The 21,247-nt window shown below is 43.6% G+C and overlaps 1 protein-coding gene across 1 annotated transcript in view; it reads left to right on the top strand.

Annotated features, from left to right (window-relative positions):
- Nucleotides 1-2,379: 2,379 nt before the first annotated feature.
- The window catches only part of LOC126199667 (neurofilament heavy polypeptide-like), a 30,795-nt gene continuing 11,927 nt past the window's right edge, over nt 2,380-21,247 (top strand). Inside the window, exon 1 of the mRNA XM_049936595.1 lies at nt 2,380-2,991. Within this exon, the coding sequence (XP_049792552.1) occupies nt 2,380-2,991 (612 nt within the window). The remainder of the gene's footprint in view (nt 2,992-21,247) is intronic.

The following is a 21,247-nucleotide window of genomic DNA, read 5'->3' as shown; positions in this document are numbered from 1 at the left end:
ATGTCCGTCCTGGTCTACAATTATTCAACTCAGGATCGTCTAATGTCCAGGCAGTCACTGGAACGCATATGGTGTTGGCAAGCGCCTCAACGATTTTATGTCGAGGGTCCATTGTAGGGAAGAACCCGTAGACTGTGTGAATCAATCAGTTGTAGAGATACGAAGTTTTTGCACACTCGGCTCGAATGTTCCAACCAGTAATATATCCACAGCGGTCCTGACTTCTAAATTTTATTATTTCTCCAAATTTGACTGCTAGAAGTGGGACCTTCCGCATCAAAGTGTATTGCCTTTTCTTTTTATATCGTCAATATCATTTGAACGAGAAGGTATTTCCAACAATTCCTTACCACTGCCTATACGTAGTTCATTGTTTGCCTTGTTGCCATCAGGAACACTATTGTATGTTTCAGTCCGATCAATGCAGTATTTCAGTATCCCTTGCTTAGATCAGTTGACGGAATATAATTTATGAATACTGCTGATGATCTTTTTTTTAAAAGTCATAGTGTACAATAGCACTGTGCATATTGCTTCTGTTTATGCAATTGTCAGGACAGTACTGTCGACACAGATATGTATCAGAGTCTTGGCTGCATCGAAATTTGTAGAAAGCTTGATTGTTGGTGAAGTAACGATGCAATTCTTTAGGCTGGTGCAAGTCTCCAAATAAACATAGTAGATATTATTCGGTTTTTTTGTTTTTTAAACATATGCAACCCAATGAGTTCCAGCTCCTCCTGCAACATCTATATTTAGGAGGAATGTAAGACAGAACTGTCCACACAGATATGTATCAGAGCCTTGGTAGCATCGTAATTTCTAGAAAACTTGATTGTTGGTAAAGTAACGGTGCAGTTCTTCAGACTGGTGTGTCTCCGCAAATATCTGAGTAGCAGGTATTAACTGTATTTTTTTATGTATTCAACCAGTGAGTTTCACATCTTCCTGCAACATCTAGATTTACTATTATGCATTTCTTAGATTTACGCATTGTGTTAGGCCTCATAGTCTGTATAATTATTCCATAAAATCTTGGAATGTGGAATCTTTTGACCAATTTCAACCTGATCTGCAGCTGTAAGTGTCTGTTATTCAATATGCTTCAAAGCTCTTTTACGAATAATCGAAGCCCATTCCTGTGTGGTTCTATATGTAGCTTTTCTTGAATATCCTATTTTGTCTTTTTCTTGTGGGCTTTGTGTATTTTTCACTGTCTGGGCGACGGCTGATGCTGCTCCAGCTAATTATACAATATCTGAAAGTTCCGTCAGTGCAGGAATTAGGAATGGGATAATTCCACTTGAGGTCTCAGGCAAAGGTAGAACACGAAGTGCTTTAACCAGTCATCTTTTTCTTACTCCTTTTTGCTTCAGGATACTTTTATCTTACAACAACGATGATTGGATGCAAGCTTTTATACATCCTTGGATTATTTTGTGCTTTTTAAGTGTTCAATGAGCGGTACTCATAACTTGTCTGTAACTTACCCAGCACCCAGTTTAAGTGTGGTGTGCATTGATTAATCAATTACAAATGCTACAATATATTGTCCTATTCCAGTACCCCTTTTTTCACACATCTACTTCGCTTTATCAACTAAAACTGGAGCGTCAAAAACCATCCAAAAGCCAAGATCGCACAACATATATATTTTATACAAGACAACCGGTTTCAACAGCATTAGCTGCCATCTTCAGGTCTTAAACATGTTTTGTGGTAAAACAAGTTCATTTCACGCTGAACTCTCATGCACAATACGTCAAATGGATGAAACTCAGCACATGATATACGTCTGTCATCGCTAAAATATTAAAAAAGGCACAGCACCTTGTCCAAAAGGTCATACCCATATACATATAGCTCACAGATGGTTGTTACATGATATAAATACCGTACATAGTAGCAAATCTGTTTATATATGCTGGACACATACTAAACAGTGTGAATCCACTTTAAATGACATATAAGGTACAGCGTAAAATGAATTTGTTTTACAACAAGAAAATGTTTAATATCTGGAGATAACATCTAAGACTGTTGAAACCGGTTGTCTTGTGTACAAAACATTTTGTGCTATCTAGGCTCTCGAATGGTTTTTGGTAATTAAAACAGATGGCCCTTCGATACTCTCATAATGAGAAAATTCAATAAAATTGTATCTGCAGCGGGGTGTTCTGCCAAGCCTTTTTTTACAGCATATGCAATAATACGTGCTTTGTGAGCCTCATCCAGCAGATTAATTTCGTTACTGCTGAATGCTAGCTTCATCTCCATCTTTGTTCTTGGCTACAATAATCGTACGAAGGAATGTGTAATTCGACCGGTAACTTGTCGAGAATATTGCATTTACCGTGTACGATGCGCATCTTGCAAGACATGTCACGCTACAACCGCCGACGCGATTGCGACAAGCGACCACAAGTCGCGCCAACGTGCGTTAACTGCGGCGGCGCGCACGCTGCAAACGCACGCAGCTGCACATATTTGAAGCAGCGGACATCAACCGCCAAGAATGCGGTACTTGGAGAAGAGGCAGCGGTCCCGCCACCCCCCGGGGAGGCCGCAATCCCGCCCAGCGTCACCACCGACGCCGCCGTGGCCGCCCTCAAAGCCGCGATGGCGGCAAAGAGGGCGGCAATGCAGGAGATCGTCGGTCTCCACCGGCAGCTGCAAGAGCTGCGGGAAGAACTCAGGACGCTGCAAAAGAAGACACCCGCCCCCGATGCCACCACCACGGTGGTACGACAAGCTGGGATGAATGTGTCTACACAAACGGACGTCGCCCCGGAACCTGTAGCAATACAGGAAACCGGGGAGACGCCCATGGACGTGGTGCAGCCTGTATCGCCGCCGTCACCGCCGGATGTGGAGGAGAAGAAGACGCTGCAGGATAAACGAGATCAAGAGGGAGGAGGGATGCACTCCGAAGTCATACCTTTCCCGGACGTCACGAACCTGCCAGTTATACTCAAGAAGATCGCAACCATGGTACGAGATGGGCGGTACGACGTCCAAAGAAAACCCTACCTTTTCGCGCAAGCGGAAGCCACCACTTCCACACCGGCCGTTCGAGCTTCGTGGCGGATATCGGGCAATTATGCCCGAATCCGTCACGAAGAAGGACCTTCACACCATCAACTCGAACCCAGTCTTCACGTCGCGAGACTGGGGCTTCATCTTGGAGGATGCGGTCGCGCGGCTGAAGAAAGATGTCCGAGATGGAGAGAGGAAGCTCTCACCCGAGCTGGAGTCGGCACTGAAGAACATCGCGAGCGAGGGAAAGAAGAATCAGTACAACATCAACAGCCAACGTCACCGCCAGCATGCCTGCATGCTGGCAACCAGGATTTATCACCTATAACACGCAAGGACCATCCACAACGAGAGGCAACACTATTCCAACCCGTAAGGATCTTGGAGGAACAGCTACCCACAGCTTACACTCCATACCTCGGGCCAAGGACTAGGCCCGTGTGTATAGCGTCAGCGCCACCTCAGGAGCTCAGCTCGTCAGCGCACCTGACGATGGCGACATGTCTGATCGCCGAAATATTGTGCCCGTTGGACACAATGGACCAACAGTACTCCCGTGGACTGTTCGAGCAATATCTGTGCCTATTGCAACACAGTAATGGATCAGTATGGAACATACTATTACTCAAAATTCTTCCAGTTGGAGGAAAGTATCATGGAACGATTTAACAGAACTGTTGAGCTGTAGCTAGTGTGTTCCATACTGATCCATTACTGTCTTGCAATAGGTACAGATATTGTTATTTCGTCAATTTTGGACTGTGATTAGGAAACTGGGTCTGTTCATGTTGTTGTAGTCCTTAGTCCGAAGACTGATTTGATGCAACTCTCCACTCTGCTCTATCCTGTCCAAGCCTCTACAACTCCTAATAGTTACTGCAACCCACATCCATTTGATTCTTTTTATTGTATTCGTCTTAGATCTCCCTCTACAATTTTAACCCCTGCCCCCTCCCAATCCTCTCTCTCTCTCTCTCTCACACACACACACACACAAACACAAAAACACACACACACACACACACTTCCTTCCGTTATCAGATTTACGATTCCTTGGTCCCTAAGGATGTCTCCCATCAACCGATCCCTTCTTTTACACAAATTGTAGTGATAGAATGCATTTTTCCTCACTTCGATTGACAACTTCCTCATTAGTTCCTCGATCCACTCATTACGTCATCTGCATTATTATGTACCACCACATTTGAAAAGGTTTTATTCTGTTTGTGATATGAAATACAAATTAAAACAATATTAACGTTTGCTGAATTTTCTATCGGTGCTTGGCAGAACATGATAATAATATTAAAGAGGAAAACACTTCCTAATGTTCTGAAAAAGTATATTTATTTTCTCACGGACTGGCTGAAGGTGGCCTGAGAGGCCGAAATCCGGTTCGTGAGAAAATAAAAACTGTTTTGCACAACGTTAGGAAGAGTTTTCCTCTTTAATATTAAAATAATATTATCTGTGACAGTCACTTTTATCAGTCAAGGCCGGAGAGCAAACAATAACTATCAATTGCGTGATGAATCGTGACTGACACAGATAACTGCTTAATTTTCTTGTGCTTGTAATGTCTCCTTGGGGAAATATGGCTGTTTCTGCCAAATAACGACACGGTTTGAACCTAGGACTCTACTGATTAATTTGTTTACTTAAGCACTTGTCGAGTTTTTGATAATCGTGCGCACTTCAGTGTGTGGAGAGCCACGAGATTGCGCTGTTGCCACACACAGTTGTCAGACTTTGATTTTAGAGAAAGAAATACTGATACGAGAACAGCACTCGACAGTCAAGGGTTTCCGAGAACTGACTTCTTAACGTACAGGGATCAAAAACAGGCTGGTCGTAGCCCCTAGTTGCAGGCACCAAGTAACACGTGTTTCAGATAAAGAAATTAACCAAAGGAAACAATTTTAAATCAACTGGAAACGAAAATTTGTTACTTAATAAGTGACATATTCGCTGTGCTGAAGGATGTCTTAAGCACCACAGCGCTTTTCTAAGGATGAAAGTAACGTTGATAATCTGGCTTCGCCTTCCTCCGAGAACAGCACCTGTTCGCCGAGTCTCTTACAGTGAGTTCAACGTGCGCCATGAGATTCTACTCCTGCACACTGCGTTGCCAGAGTTTAAAACATCAGGCAGTTACTACGCAAACAGCACCAAACTTTGAGATTAACACTAAACTGCGCCGTGTCTCTCTGAAGACTATATAACCTGGCATTAAGAAGGTAGGGGAAAATAGAGAGTAAGTGGACTTTATGGACTAGGTGCGGAAAATAGTAAAAGTACGAGCCTAAACTGATTCTACACTACTGCCCATTAAAATTGCTACACCACGAAGATGACGTGCTACAGACGCGAAATTTAACCGACAGGAAGAAGATGGTGTGATATGCAAATGATTAGCTTTTCAGAGCATTCACACAAGGTTGGCGCCGGTGGCGACACCTACAACGTGCTGACATGAGGAAAGTTTCCAACCGATTTCTCATACACAAACAGTGGTTGACCGGTGTTGTCTGGTGAAACGTTGTTGTGATGCCTGGTGTAAGGAGGAGAAATGCGTACCATCACGTTTCCGACTTTGATAAAGGTCGGACTGAAGCCTATCGCGATTGCGGTTTATCGTATCGCGACATTGTTACTCGCGTTGGTCAAGATCCAATGACTTAGCAGAATATGGAATCGGTGGGTTCAGGAGGGTAATACGGAACGCCGTGCTGGATCCCAATGGCCTCGTATCACTAGCAGTCGAGATGACAGGCATCTTATCCGCATGGCTGTAACGGATCGTGCAGCCACGTCTCGATCCCTGAGTCAACAGATGGGGACGTTTGTAAGACAACAACCATCTGCACGAACAGTTTGACGACGTTTGTAGCAGCATGGACTATCGGCTCGGAGACCATGGCTGCGGTTACCCTTGACACTGCATCACAGACAGGAGCGCCTGCGATGGTGTACTCAACGACGAACCTGGGTGCACGAATGGCAAAACGTCATTTTTTCGGATGAATCCAGGTTCCGTTTACAGCATCATAATGGTCGCATCCGTGTTTGGCGACATCGCGGTAAACGCACATTGGAAGTGTGTATTCGTCATCGCCATACTGACCTATCACCCGGCGTGATGGTATGGGGTGCCATTGGTTACACGTCTCTGTCACCTCTTGTTCGCATTGACGGCACTTCGAGCAGTGGACGTTACATTTCAGATGTGTTACGACCCGTGGCCCTTCGTCGATCCCTGCGAAACCTTATATTTCAGCAGGATAATGCACGACCGCATGTTGCAGGTCGTGTACGGGCCTTTCTGGATACAGAAAATGTTCGACTGCTGCCCTGGCCAGCACATTCTCCAGATCTCTCACCAATTGAAAACGTCTGGTCAATGGTGGCCGAGCAACTGGCTCGTCACAATACGCCAGTCACTACTCTTGATGAACTGTGGCATCGTGTTGAAGCTGCATGGGCAGTTGTACCTGTACACGCCATCCAAGCTCTGTTTGACTCAATGGCCAGGCGTATTAAGGCCGTTATTACGGCCAGAGTTGGTTGTTCTGGGTACTGATTTCTCAGGATTTATGCACCCAAACTGCTTGAAAATGTAATCACATGTCAGTTCTAGTAATATTTGTCCAATGAATACCCGATAATCATCTGCATTTCTTCTTGGTGTTGTAATTTTAATGGCCAGTAGTGTAGGTAAATGAAACGACACAGAATTCACTTTTGAACAAATACATCTACATCCATGTTCTGCAAGCCACCTGACGGTATGTTGCAGAGGGTGCCTTTGGTACCACTGACTGGTCCCTCCTTCCCTCTTCCACCCACGAATGGCGCGTGGTAGAAATGACTGTTGGTAAGCCTCTGTATGGGCTCTACTTTCTCAAAATTTTTCGTTGCGGTCATTTCTCGAGATGTACTCTCTCGGAATTTCAATAGTAAATCTCTCCGTGATGCACAATACCACTCTTGTAGCGTCTACCTCTGGAGTTAGCTGAGCATCTCCGTAACGGTCCCACGGCGTCTAACTGATGCAGTAACGAAACGCGCCGCTCTTTGTTGAATCTTCTCTGTCTCTCCTATCACTCCTGTCTGATAAGGGGCCCAGATTGATGAAGCAAACTCTTCTAAGCCAACTCTTTCGTGAATAGTTACATTTCCTTAAGACTTTTCTTACGAATCTCAGTCTGACGTCCGCTTTTTCTACTGTTTGTTTTGTGTGGCCGTTCCGCTTAAGGTCGTTCTCGATAGTTATTCCGAGATATTTAATGGTAGATACTGTCTCCAGCAATTTGACATCAGTAGTGTGGTTGCACAGCAGTGGATTTCTTTTCCTATGAATGCCCAAAATGTTTCATTTATTTACGTTCAAGGTCAACGGCCAGAGACTCCACCATCACGGTTCTGCAAGTCATTTTGCAAATCTATACTGTCTTCTGGGGTTGCTGTTTTCTTATAGACAACCGCATCATCTGTGGACAGTCCTAAAAAGCTCCCTATGTTTTCTACTACATCATGTACAGCGTGACAATTATTGAACTATATGAAATAAAACCGTCATAACTTCTGAACGGCTTGCGTTAGGACGTTGAAACTGCATTGTTGGCCGCGGAGCATGATGGGAATTAGTATGCGCCGTGCGGTTTGGTTTAGCGACGAAGCCCACTTTCATTTGGACGGGTTCGTCAATTAGCAAAATTGGCGCATTTGGGGAACTGAGAATCCGCATTTCGCCACCAAGACGTCTCTTCACCCTCAACTGGTGACTGTGTGGTGTGCAATGTCCCGCCACAGTATAATCGGTGAGATGTTCCTTGATGGCACGGTGACTACCGAACAGTACATGAAGGGATTGGAAGATGATTTCATCACCATTATCCGAAGTGACCCTGATATCGACAGTATGTGGTTCATGGTGGTTCATAAAAGATGGAGCTCGGCCCCTTCTAAGCAGGAGAGTGTTTGATGTACCGGAGGAGTACGTTGGAGCACGCATTCTGGCTCTGGGGTACCCAGAGGCCACTGGCATGGGCCTCGATTGGCCGCCACATTCTCTGGATCTGAACACATGAGACTCCTTTTTGTGGGGCTGTATTAAAGACAAGGTGAATAGCAGTAACACCAAAACCATTGCCGAGCTGAAAACAGCCGTTCAGGAGATAATCGACAGCATCGGTGTTCCGACACTTCAACGGGTCACGCAGAATTTTACTATTCGTCTGCGCCACATCATCGCCAATCATGGCAGGCAAATCGGAGGCTTTATAACCTAAATCCGAATATCTGTAGTGACGGTTACATGTTGAATAAAGTGTGTGCACGCCGTACTTTGTAACTAATTTACGTTTTTTTTCAAAAGTTCAATAATTGCCACCCTTTATATGCAAAGTAAACACACTTCCTTGGCTCACTCCAGAAATTATTTTTACATCTTTCGATTTTGTTCCGTTAAGATCGACACCTGGAGATCTGTCAGTGAGGGCGTCTTGCATCCAGTCGCAAATCTTTTCCAGTACTCGATAAGATTGTATTTTCTTCACTAAACGGTAGTGCGGCACGGTGTCAAATTGTGACGAAACAAGCGCTGTATCGTTTGAAAAACACAGAGACGAAAGAGTGTGCCGGGACTTACCCCAGGTCACTGCTAGTAGTGCCACGTCATCACAACGCGTCTGTGCGTAGCACACAAGTATTGCACCATAATTAAAGAATGAAATTAAAAGTTAAAGTTGCTTTTCCAAACTTAGTCAACATATGCTTCAGTGTATTAATGTTTAAACTGTCAAATCTCAAATTGATCACGTGAATATTTTTCCCTAAATACATCATTTTTAGAAAAAATGAGTGGTGCTAAATAATCAAGCTAGGTCCAAATGGCTCTGAGCACTATGCGACTTAACTTCTGAGGTCATCAGTCGCCTAGAACGTAGAACTAATTAAACCTAACTAACCTAAGGACACCACACACATCCATGCCCGAGGCAGGATTCGAACCTCCGACCGTAGCGGTGGCTCAGCTCCAGACTGTAGCGCCTAGAACCGCACGGCCACTCCGGCCGGCAATAAAGCTAGGAACCCAAAATTGGTCATAATGTGCAGATGTATGTCAAAATTAAGTCGTACAAGTCTCAAAGTGATTAAAGCAATATTTTGGTCAGAACCTACGTTTTTACTTCAGTTCAACATAAAAGTAACTATGTGACCCCACTGAGCTATCTCTAATAGCTTTCGAGTAATTTACTGAAAGCTAAATTTGGAACAAAAACGTCCTTATTTGTAGTAGATTAAGTATCGGTTATTTATTAATGCGAGACAGTTTTGATTACAGCACGTGATGAAACCTATGAAATAACAGAGCTATAACAAGTTTCAAGACCTGTGCGTAAATAATAACAAATAAAAGGTCTCTTAAAGTTGTAGTTCAGAGGTCATATTCTACTGTCAGTTCCGTTTTAAAATTATTAGATGACAAAGTTTAAATGCAGGCGAGCTAAATCTTTTTCTGTGATTATAGCTAACTTAATTGGATTCATACAAAAATTACGAAGATTCTAAATTAATACACAACAGTGTTATAAAATATTGTGTGTTCGAGAAAGCGGCCGTTAAGAGGTTACTACCGTGGGCATAGAGCGCATAACAGCAGATGTTTCCCTGGCCGTCCGCTGGGCCCGTATATAAACACGGCCTGAGAGGCAACACTTCGTTTCACTTTGCACCAGCTACCATAAAGTCCGCGTTAGTCAAACGCCTGAGTGTGCACTACCTGGGGTGACGTCACAACGTGACCACTACTAAACTCATGTTTTCGGTACAAATCGGAAATGAACTCGCAGGGACTGTACACCGTTCTGGATCGCTTAGATTCCGCAGAAGTAACTGTTAGTGGGCCGCCCGTAATGTTAACAAACCCGCGTGGCAAGTGCTGACAATTATTTTCCACTTTTGTGGCGAGCAATTGTTTTGATTATCAGAACTGAGGACGAAAGCCCATTTAAAGGGAACTTACCGTAGAGGTCGCCTCTGAATTGCTCATAGTACTGTTTAGCTTAGAGAGATTTATTATTAGTATTAACACTATGCCGTCCAGCCCCACCACCGTGGTGTTGTCTGCATAGTATCGCGCAGTGGCCGGCGACACCATTTTAGTATCTTTTGCGTTCTGTTGGTGTTTTGTTTAGGTAACAATAAGTTACACACGTCAACAAGTGTCTTGTTTTTATACGTACTCGTGCCCGTTCATCGTGGTGGACGAAAGAGACAATAGGATTGTTCAAAAATGGTTCAAATGGCTCTGAGAACTCTGGGACTTAACTTCTATGGTCATCAGTCCCCTAGAACTGAGAACTACTTAAACCTAACTAACCTAAGGACATCACACACATCCATGCCCGAGGCAGGGTTCGAACCTGCGACCGTAGCGGCCGCGCGGTTCCGGACTGTAGCGCCTAGAACCGCTCGGCCACCCCTGCCAGCAATAGGATTGTTTACGATGAATCCGCGGACGTCTTGTCTGACGTTCCGGACGATTTGGCCAGTTGAGAAGAAGACATTGGATATCAAAAAATTGAAAGTGGAGCAGAATCGTATGAAGGTAGTGAAATACGTCCAAGAAGAATTCGGCGAACGCTACGGTTGACAACTGATTCGGCTGAATCAGACGAAGAAGTCTGTGCACAATGGTCAGACTTTGATTTTCCGAGGACCAATAATAAATTTGAAGGATCCCCTTGTCCAAACATATTTCCCAAAGATACACAGAGCGTCGAGATATTGTATATTGGGAATGATCTATTTGAATATATTAGCAACAAAACCAACAAGTACTACAGTCAAAATTGCAACAGAAAAAAAAGACAAGGATCGATGATTATTGGTCAACGAATCCGTTGATAGACACACCGATATTTCGCAAAACGATGTCCCGCAACCGATTCAGACAAGCATTATAATTTTTACATTTTTCCGACAGCAACAATAAAGCGGCATGTCAAAGTCCAGTTGGTAATTGATTATTTTTCCAAAAAGTTTAAAGAAACGTTTAATCTAAGTCAAAACATCTCATTTGATGAAGGAATGATACCGTGGCGTAGACAGTTAAATTTTAAAGTTTACAGTTCGTCGAAAATTACGAAATACAGGATACTCATTCGGATGCTGTGTGATTCGAGTACGAGATACATTTCCTCATTCAAGATATATTCCGACGCTGGACAGCCTTTGGCAAAAACAGTGATCGAACTATTGACACTTAATGATGGAAAGTGGCATCACCTCTGCATGGATAATTATTAAAACAGTGCAGAACTTGCAGAGAAGTTACTTGGAAAGAAAATTCGAGTTTGTGGAACGATGCGGCAAAATAGAGGATTTCCGGAAAATTAAAGCGCGCAAAAGTCAATGTGTTCGAAACTTGTCATCAACGGAAAGGAGACAAGCGGCCGGCGACAAGCCAAGTAATCCGACTTAGCGCTGACGGCGCCAAGCGGATAAATTTGTACGAGACGTGCGGACGGCAAAGTATTAACTTCATGAAAATTACGATGTTGTGCGTGTGAAAATTTATCAAAAGTATCCATCAATTAGAACTTAAACTCTTCATTTATAATCATAGTTCCAGGCCCTGCTGAGTAAATAGAGAATAGAAACATTTCTTTCAGTGGGCTGGACAAGAATGTGGACTTGCAGACTGGAAACTATGAATAGTACGTTCTCCATCGCTTTCTGGCTGACCGCAAAAATTGTTTCCAGGCTCTCGTAACAGACGACGAACAATATTCTAATAGAATGAGATTTTCACTCTGCAGCGGAGTGTGCGCTGATATGAAACTTCCTGGCAGATTAAAACTGTGTGCCCGACCGAGACTCGAACTCGGGACCTTTGCCTTTCGCGGGCAAGTGCTCTACCATCTGAGCTACCGAAGCACGACTCACGCCCGGTACTCACAGCTTTACTTTCGCCAGTACCTCGTCTCCTACCTTCCAAACTTTACAGAAGCTCTCCTGCGAACCTGCAGAACTATCCTTTCTTTCAGGAGTGCTAGTTCTGCAGGTTCGCAGGAGAGCTTCTGTAAAGTTTGGAAGGTAGGAGACGAGGTACTGGCAGAAGTAAAGCTGTGAGTACCGGGCGTGAGTCGTGCTTCTGTAGCACAGATGGTAGAGCACTTGCCCGCGAAAGGCAAAGGTCCCGAGTTCGAGTCTCGGTCGGGCACACAGTTTTAATCTGCCAGGAAGTTTCATATCAGCGCACACTCCGCTGCAGAGTGAAAATCTCATTCTGGAAACATCCCCCAGGCTGTGGCTAAGCCATGTCTCCGCAATATCCTTTCTTTCAGGAGTGCTAGTTCTGCAGGTTCGCAGGAGAGCTTCTGTAAAGTTTGGAAGGTAGGAGACGAGGTACTGGCAGAAGTAAAGCTGTGAGTACCGGGCGTGAGTCGTGCTTCGGTAGCTCAGATGGTACAGCACTTGCCCGCGAAAGGCAAAGGTCCCGAGTTCGAGTCTCGGTCGGGCACACAGTTTTAATCTGCCAGGAAGTTTCATATCAGCGCACACTCCGCTGCAGAGTGAAAATCTCATTCTGGAAACATCCCCCAGGCTGTGGCTTAGCCATGTCTCCGCAATATCCTTTCTTTCAGGAGTGCTAGTTCTGCAGGTTCGCAGGAGAGCTTCTGTAAAGTTTGGAAGGTAGGAGACGAGGTACTGGCAGAAGTAAAGCTGTGAGTACCGGGCGTGAGTCGTGCTTCGGTAGCTCAGATGGTACAGCACTTGCCCGCGAAAGGCAAAGGTCCCGAGTTCGAGTCTCGGTCGGGCACACAGTTTTAATCTGCCAGGAAGTTTCATATCAGCGCACACTCCGCTGCAGAGTGAAAATCTCATTCTGGAAACATCCCCCAGGCTGTGGCTAAGCCATGTCTCCGCAATATCCTTTCTTTCAGGAGTGCTAGTTCTGCAGGTTCGCAGGAGAGCTTCTGTAAAGTTTGGAAGGTAGGAGACGAGGTACTGGCGGAAGTAAGGGTGTGAGTACCGGGCGTGAGTCGTGCTTCGGTAGCTCAGATGGTAGAGCACTTGCCCGCGAAAGGCAAAGGTCCCGAGTTCGAGTCTCGGTTGGGCACACAGTTTTAATCTGCCAGGAAGTTTCATATCAGCGCACACTCCGCTGCAGAGTGAAAATCTCATTCTGGAAACATCCCCCAGGCTGTGGCTAAGCCATGTCTCCGCAATATCCTTTCTTTCAGGAGTGCTAGTTCTGCAGGTTCGCAGGAGAGCTTCTGTAAAGTTTGGAAGGTAGGAGACGAGGTACTGGCAGAATACCGGGTGTGAGTCGTGCTTCTGTAGCTCAGATGGTAGAGCACTTGCCCGCGAAAGGCAAAGGTCCCGAGTTCGAGTCTCGGTCGGGCACACAGTTTTAATCTGCCAGGAAGTTTCATATCAGCGCACACTCCGCTGCAGAGTGAAAATCTCATTCTGGAAACATCCCCCAGGCTGTGGCTAAGCCATGTCTCCGCAATATCCTTTCTTTCAGGAGTGCTAGTTCTGCAGGTTCGCAGGAGAGCTTCTGTAAAGTTTGGAAGGTAGGAGACGAGGTACTGGCAGAAGTAAAGCTGTGAGTACCGGGCGTGAGTCGTGCTTCTGTAGCTCAGATGGTAGAGCACTTGCCCGCGAAAGGCAAAGGTCCCGAGTTCGAGTCTCGGTCGGGCACACAGTTTTAATCTGCCAGGAAGTTTAATATTCTAATATTTCCTATTACTTATGACTTATGATTTATTATTATTAACACGCCGCTCCACAAAATGTATTTCTGAAGTCAAGGAACATGGCATCAACCTGAGCGCAGTTATCTACAGCCCTATGGATCTCACGGAGGAACGAACTGAGTTTTGCAGGATTTCTGTTTGCTGAAGCCATGTAGAGTTTTATAGGGGAGATTTTCGTTCTCAAAAAACGTCATAATTCTTGAGTCTAAAACATGTTCCATAATGCTACAACAGACTGACGTCAACGATATAGGTCTATAATTAATAGTATGTGCATCGTCCTACGGCCCTCCTTTAAAACGGGAATGGCCTTTGCTTTTTTTTGCAGTCGCTAGGTACTCTTCGTCGCTCCAGAGATATACAATAAACTGCTTCTAGAAAGGGAGCAAGTTCTTTCACACAACCTTTGTAGAATATTTTAGGTATCTCATCCTTTCCTCATGCCTTTCCACTACTGTGCTACTGTAGTCGTTTTTCTATTACACAATCGTTTATCTCAATATCTGTCATTTCGACGTTCGTACGATAATTGAAAGGGGGGACCTTTTTACAGCCCTTCCGAGGTGTAACATTTTAGGGAGATGGGATTCAGTATTTCCGTCTTGTCTCTGTTATCTTCTGTCACTGAGTGAATGAATGGATGATTTCGACTCGTTTACTGATTTTACGTAAGACCAAACCCTCTAAAGGTTTTCAGTCAGATCGGTTGACAAAATTTTACTTTCGAAGTCAATGAACGCTTCTCTCATTGACCTCCTTACTCTCGTTCAGTTTTTGTGTGTCTGTTAGGTTTTGACTGAGAGGCACCCACATGCCTTGCTCATACTGTGGCATCAAGCAGTCAGGCCTGCAAGATGAGTGGTCTGCCAAGCGAGTGGATTCATTCTTATTTATCGAGTAACATGAACTCTAGTACTCACACTTAAGTTACAAGTTCTCCTCCTATATGATTAATACGCAACGGAAACACGCATCTGACTATCAGTAATTTACAGAACTCTGACTGTACACTACGCACTGGCAATACCACATTTTCTTTGTGTCTTTTATTTAACGGCTTTTGTCAACACGTGGCCACCGCACTGAATATGAATGGCGCACACATTATAAATTCGGGACATTATGACAACATACAATTCGAAGGAAAAGTCCACCAATCTTTTTCTTTTCACTATCTTATTTATTCCGATAAATTCTCTAACCTAAACACACAAATTCTATAACCTACAACAATAACACATGAGAAATTCCGCCCAGTGGTCATGGCTTTACATTGGTGAATCTCTATATTATGGTCTCGTAATTATTTAACGCTACAGTGCACTTTCTGGATAGGATGGTGGATCTTTTATTATTTCTCACACTTCGACTATCACAATCATCATCACGAAACTATCCTCCAGACCGAGCGATACAGAAGGAACAAGCATAACCCACTAATCTTTTGAAACTACCTTGCTACTCTCCCATGCAAACCACACATACCCAAATTACATGACATACATCACACTACAATATGAAATAAAAAACACTAAATAGTCACAACACTATCACTTTCAGCTTTCCCACTTCAATTAATATTTATCCCAGTTTCACACGACACTGCCCCACTTCGTAATTCTACTTTCCTACTATGAACTCTGGAGATATATGCACGTCTTCCTGTGCAATGCAAGCCAAGTGGCGTTGCTGGATAGACGGCCGACTCACCTTGCTTCTCTCTCAGAGTTTGAATCTACCGTCACACGGAATCAGATCACGCAAAGTAATATTAAGAACGTATTCATCACACACGCGAGTCCTCAACTGATACCATGGACGAGTACTTCTATTTATCTTTTGTCTCATACACAGTTTGAGACTCACACAGTACTCACCACGTGGAAGTACTCGTCTCTAATTTCAAGTCCTGCACACGCCATTTCTTAAATATTTCAACTTATGGTACACACGCTATTTCTTAAATATTTCAACTTATTGTACACACGCTAGTAATTCAGCTTAACTTAAGCACACGGAAGTATTTCAACTTATTGCTACACGTGGTTTCATTGTGACCGTTGGTCACTTCCAAAGATTACTACAATCCCATTAATATTACCTGCCTGACACTTAATTCTCCCCACAAAAGTTCCTGAAATAGAGAAATTATTATTTCAAACTACTCTTAAATATTCCACATGCATACCATGTCTCCACTCTTTTGTCATTACGGAGCACAACTAAAAAAGGTCTTAACAGCACAAGATCCAGCGGCAGAGTGCTGAAACATGGCCGTTGTTCAGGTCCTCTCGCACCTCTGCTGAAGTGGGGGAGCACTTTGCTACCGTATTGGTCAGCCACATTTCAGGTGCTCAAAGCTCAGGTAAGTTTCATCTCTTTGGTCCCACCAAAGGATCGTCTCAAAGATGATCATATATTCACATTCACTATCTGCGGTTAGCAGACGACCATACATTCATTCATTTCACAGATCTCACCAAACTGGATGTAGGGATTTATTTTGTGGGAGTGCACATGTGATCAATTAAATAAATAAATTGTCATTCTTTCCCACACTGGTATCCGGCTTCGCTGTATTAATTGAAATTGAGTTATTTTACAAAAAAAAATGTGTTGTTCTGGCAAAAATAATGAAGTACGTTGTACCTATTTTCAATGTCGGGCGGTACTGTACCCTTTCATGACTTCTCTGAGTCTGTGCTGAAGCTCTCTTTGTTTACGTAGCAGTTTCCTAACACGGCTATACCACGGCACGTCTTTTCCATCTCTTAAGACCTTACTCGGAACATTCTTGTCTAAGGCACAGTGTATTGTTTGTATTGTGTATTTAACCGGTGACTTAGAAACGACGGAGAGGCTTCGTCCCGCCGTAGCCCTCAGTGGTTCACAGCCCCACAACAGGCCATAGCATTCCACCCACCCCACGGCCGCCCCACACCGAACCCAGAGTTATCGTGCAGTTCGGCCCCCAGTGAACTCTGTTGGACATAAAAATAATACTTGTTTCATTGTTTTTGGAAATTCAACGCTCAAGAGGGTGAAATAGGGGATGAAAATTTTTAAGAAAATATTTTGCTCTATTAAAAAAAGCTAAATCTAGGAAAATTGGTGTTTTTGGTGTTTTACTTCTCGTTTGGATATAAAGAAATATGTGGTAGAGCTTGAAAGTTTCTATGGAAATATCACCGCAAGAATGCAAACGGCATGATTAACAGAAACCTTGAATCCTGCTACCAGAATCGCTTTTTGATCAGAAGTACATCCGTAAAAGACAATGCTTCTTTCGCCTTAATTAGCGTGAAAAGTTCAGAAAGTGATGCAATTAGTGAACAACATAAAAATTCGATTAAAGAGAAAAAAAAAATCGGTGTAGACCGTACAGTCTATGTGAGTGAAGCAGTAGGCGCCAAGCTAGTAATAAAATAGGTGACAATACAGTAATTAAAACAGATGACAACGCTATTTGTTTCTTTTTATCTCCTTGTATGAAGTCCAGAAATCTTCTGCTGTGTAACCACAAGGATATGGGTGGTAGTAGAAACCAGATAGTTGTAGAAGATGTTACGTTCAATGAAGAGATTATGATCGGTTCAGAAGAAGAAGAAGAAAATATCAAAGTTGGTGATCCAGGAGTACCAAAAGATATGGATTTAGAAGAACCAAGCACTTCTAACGCTGAGCCATTGAGCGACCTTGCAACATTATTCAAAGTAGTGGCGGAAGTGCATGCGTGAGACGGATGGGTACCACACAGTGGCGGCGCCAAGGGTGAGCTGGGGTGGGCCGCTACCCACCCAAAATTTTCTTGGTTCACACTCTGGTCCACCCAGATAAAGTGGACAAATTTTATAATCAAAGTCCAAAGTTAGATTTTATTCGATAAAATTAAAATAACTTGTATACAGCTATGGACATATGGCAAACCACTCCGTTAATTTGTTAAACAATTTTGTACTGTCCCATGATGAAGCTATAAATAACACAAATACATTCGAAGTGGGTTTTATGATTACAGCGTTAACCTCAGCCTGTCTGTTGACCCGTACCTGTTGAACAACAAGTGAACAAACTGGCGTTGGGACACTTGTGAGGAGAGACAGTTGTGAGGAGGGACAGTTGTGAGGAGGGACAGTTGTGACGAGACCCGGCCGAACAGATAGCGGGCTGCCTACAGGGGCACCAAACAGGTTGCGCGCCGCAGTTCAGTACTGCTGTGGATTTAGCGGAATATACCAACAATGAACGTGTAAGTTGGCGGCGGTGCGTAAACGTAAACAAGAAGTGTAAAGAAAGACTAACTACCAGAAAGAACTTAGTTTTAGGTGGAGGCAGCCATACATGTATTCCGGACGTCGCGGTTAATGAAGTGCGAAAACACGTGGCAAACGCCAAAAGGCGTGCAAAAGAAACGGACACTTCAGTTTCTTCTGTTTACGCCGAAGAAGTAGGGCCGCTGTTCAATCAAGGATACGACATCGTCACATCACCGCCGTCACACAGGAGTGCAAAACGATCGCTGCAACGCATCAGGCAAAAAAAACATGGGATCTACATAAGATCCGACCGATGCTGCAGGAATATTTCTGCAAGAACATCATTTGCTAATGAATGATGGGAGCAAATTTTTACTTGCAGATGACAACAGAGTACCAAATGATAGGATATTGGTGTTCGCCAGCGAAAGGAGAAAATCCTGTTTAACAGACTGCAATTCGTTCTTTGTCGATGGAACGTTAAAAGCTCCAACAAGCAGTTTGGACAGTTATTTATTGTTCATGCCGATAGTTCTAGTTCTGAGGAGGAAACAAACACAGTTCCAACCGTATACACATTGCTACACAATAAAAAGCGAGAAACGTACGATCGCTTTTTCACAGCTGTTAAGAGCAACGTACCTGGATGGAATCATACAACTATCATGATGGATTTTGAAGCTGCACTCATCCAATCAGTAATACATTTGAAACTTCCTGGCAGATTAAAACTGTATGCCCGACCGAGACTCGAACTCTTCGGTAGCTCAGATGGTAGAGCACTTGCCCGCGAAAGGCAAAGGTCCCGAGTTCGAGTCTCGGTCGGGCACACAGTTTTAATCTGCCAGGAAGTTTCATATCAGCGCATACTCCGCTGCAGAGTGAAAATCTCACTCTGGAAACATCCCCCAGGCTGTGGCTAAGCCATGTCTCCGCAATATCCTTTCTTTCAGGGGTGCTAGTTCTGCATGGTTCGCAGGAGAACTTCTGTAAAGTTTGGAAGGTAGGAGACGAGATACTGGCAGAAGTAAAGCTGTGAGTACCGGGCGTGAGTCGTGCTTCGGTAGCTCAGATGGTAGAGCACTTTCCCGCGAAAGGCAAAGGTCCCGAGTTCGAGTCTCGGTCGGCCACACAGTTTTAATCTGCCAGGAAGTTTCATATCAGCACACACTCCGCTGCAGAGTGAAAATCTCATTCTAGTAATACATTTGTTTCCTGATGCAAATATTAATGGCTGCAACTACCATTTCAACCAGTGCTTGTGGAGGCAAGTGCAGAATTGCTGCCTTGTTGCTGCCTACAAGGAAAACGAAGAAATTCGTTTTCACGTAAGATTGTGTTCCGCTCTGGCTCACATTCCACTGGACATGTTAGACGATGGATGGCTATGGATTCAGGAGAGCACGCCAGATAATGAAAAACTGCAGGATTTTTACGACTATTTTGTTGAACAATGGCTGGATAATGGCGACATGTCAAGGGATATATGGAACTGTGCAGGAAGGCGTCACCGCACCAACAATGTTTCAGGATGGAATCGGAGGATAAATACATTAATTTTTCATCCAAATTTTTACTCCTTAGTAAAAATTCTCAGAGAGGACACAGAATAGACTATCATGGGCACCAATTTGACCCACTAGTTTTAAATCTAGTTGGGAAAAGAAGAAAGAAGTCCGCAATTAAGACAGATGAGATAGTTTCTAAGGCCCTTACAAGACTCCAAGTTGACGGCAATGTAAAATCATTTCTTACTTGCGTGGCCTATGCACAGAAATTAGAATGAAAAGGAAATGGCTGAAGCTACAGCAATACTTGTAAATATTGAAAAGGGGTTCAGTTCACGCCGATCACCCTATTGTAAAAATTGTAAATAAATAATCATCCTGTAAATATTGTAAATAAATATAATGGGGGACGAAGAGAGACTACCTCCTCATGGACACGACACAAAGTCGTCTGAATGTCTTTTGCAAATTGTAAAAGATTCACTAATGAAGTATGAAAAGTCATAGCTTTTCTAACAGTCACAATCAGCATTTTTGTGTAGAGAATTTTAGAAACAATGTCTCTTTGAGTGGACGATGAATACAGCTTGTTTCAATACATAAATTGCATTCCTTAACACTAATTGCTGGCAGGACTCACATTAGACCTCAGTACACTTCCCAGCGTGGTACGGGAAAATTGAGGTTTATTTCGAAATAATTAAGGAAAAAAGTTTCTACTGAGAACCAAATTCTTTAGTTGGCTCCTCTTAATATATGGTAAAAGGTTGCCACTCCTATCATACCAAATTTTGGGTGATGGGTTGAAAGATGGAAAACATTTTCCGTTTCTATAGTTTCTGTAAAATGCATCGTTAAGTATGAGGTTGAGCGAAAATTATGCCCTATGTAAGATTAATCAGAACAAAAATTCTAACGGAAAAGGTCTTACGCATAACTGTGCTGCAACTAATGGTTGACATGATATCGTGGGGGCAAAACTAGCTCCGATTTCTAATCTGACTTAAGGCCACTCTTCCTTGCCCAATAAAATTCTGAAATAATGTAGCCTGGCTGGACTGGAGGAGTGTGAATGTCCCTCGGCAGTTGCCCGGTCCGGCACAAGCCGAGCGCTGTCACACCAAGCGGCAGCAGGTATGGCCGAGCAGGTAGTGGCGCAGCATTTTCGACACACCCTGTGTCGGTCCCTCAGTATCCCGGATTTCTCACAAGTGTCCCCACATTCCAGTTTCTCACAAGTATCCACAAATCGAACAAACTAGTCGATCGATCTATCGAACGAACGGTTCTTCCACAGTGTCTGTTTTGTGTTTGCACGTGTGTTCTGTAATTTGCATTAACAGCAAACAAGAAAAGCGTATTTGGTTTCATTGTGGTCTCTCTTTTGTTTTTGGTAGTGAACTGTACGTGTTATGGAAACTGAACGTAGTAACATGGCAAAAAAACATAGCGTATCAGATTTCTTCAGTCGGTAACAAAAAGTAATTAAACCAAATGACGACGTTACGTCTACGTCTGAAACTGCAGAGGATAGTTTCCACGATCCCAAAAGTGAGGTAGGAAAAATAGTGTTTGATGATGATGAAAAATGGAAGTAGGAAAACAGTTGGAAAATGAAAAACTCATTGAAAATAAAGGTAATGCTGTATTTTCTATTCTTACTAGTAGCATCAGC

Source organism: Schistocerca nitens, chromosome 8, assembly GCF_023898315.1.
Source record: "Schistocerca nitens isolate TAMUIC-IGC-003100 chromosome 8, iqSchNite1.1, whole genome shotgun sequence".
Lineage (NCBI taxonomy): Eukaryota > Metazoa > Arthropoda > Insecta > Orthoptera > Acrididae > Schistocerca > Schistocerca nitens.
Note: the sequence above shows the minus strand (reverse complement) of the source record. Positions and strands in the feature narration are given on the sequence as shown.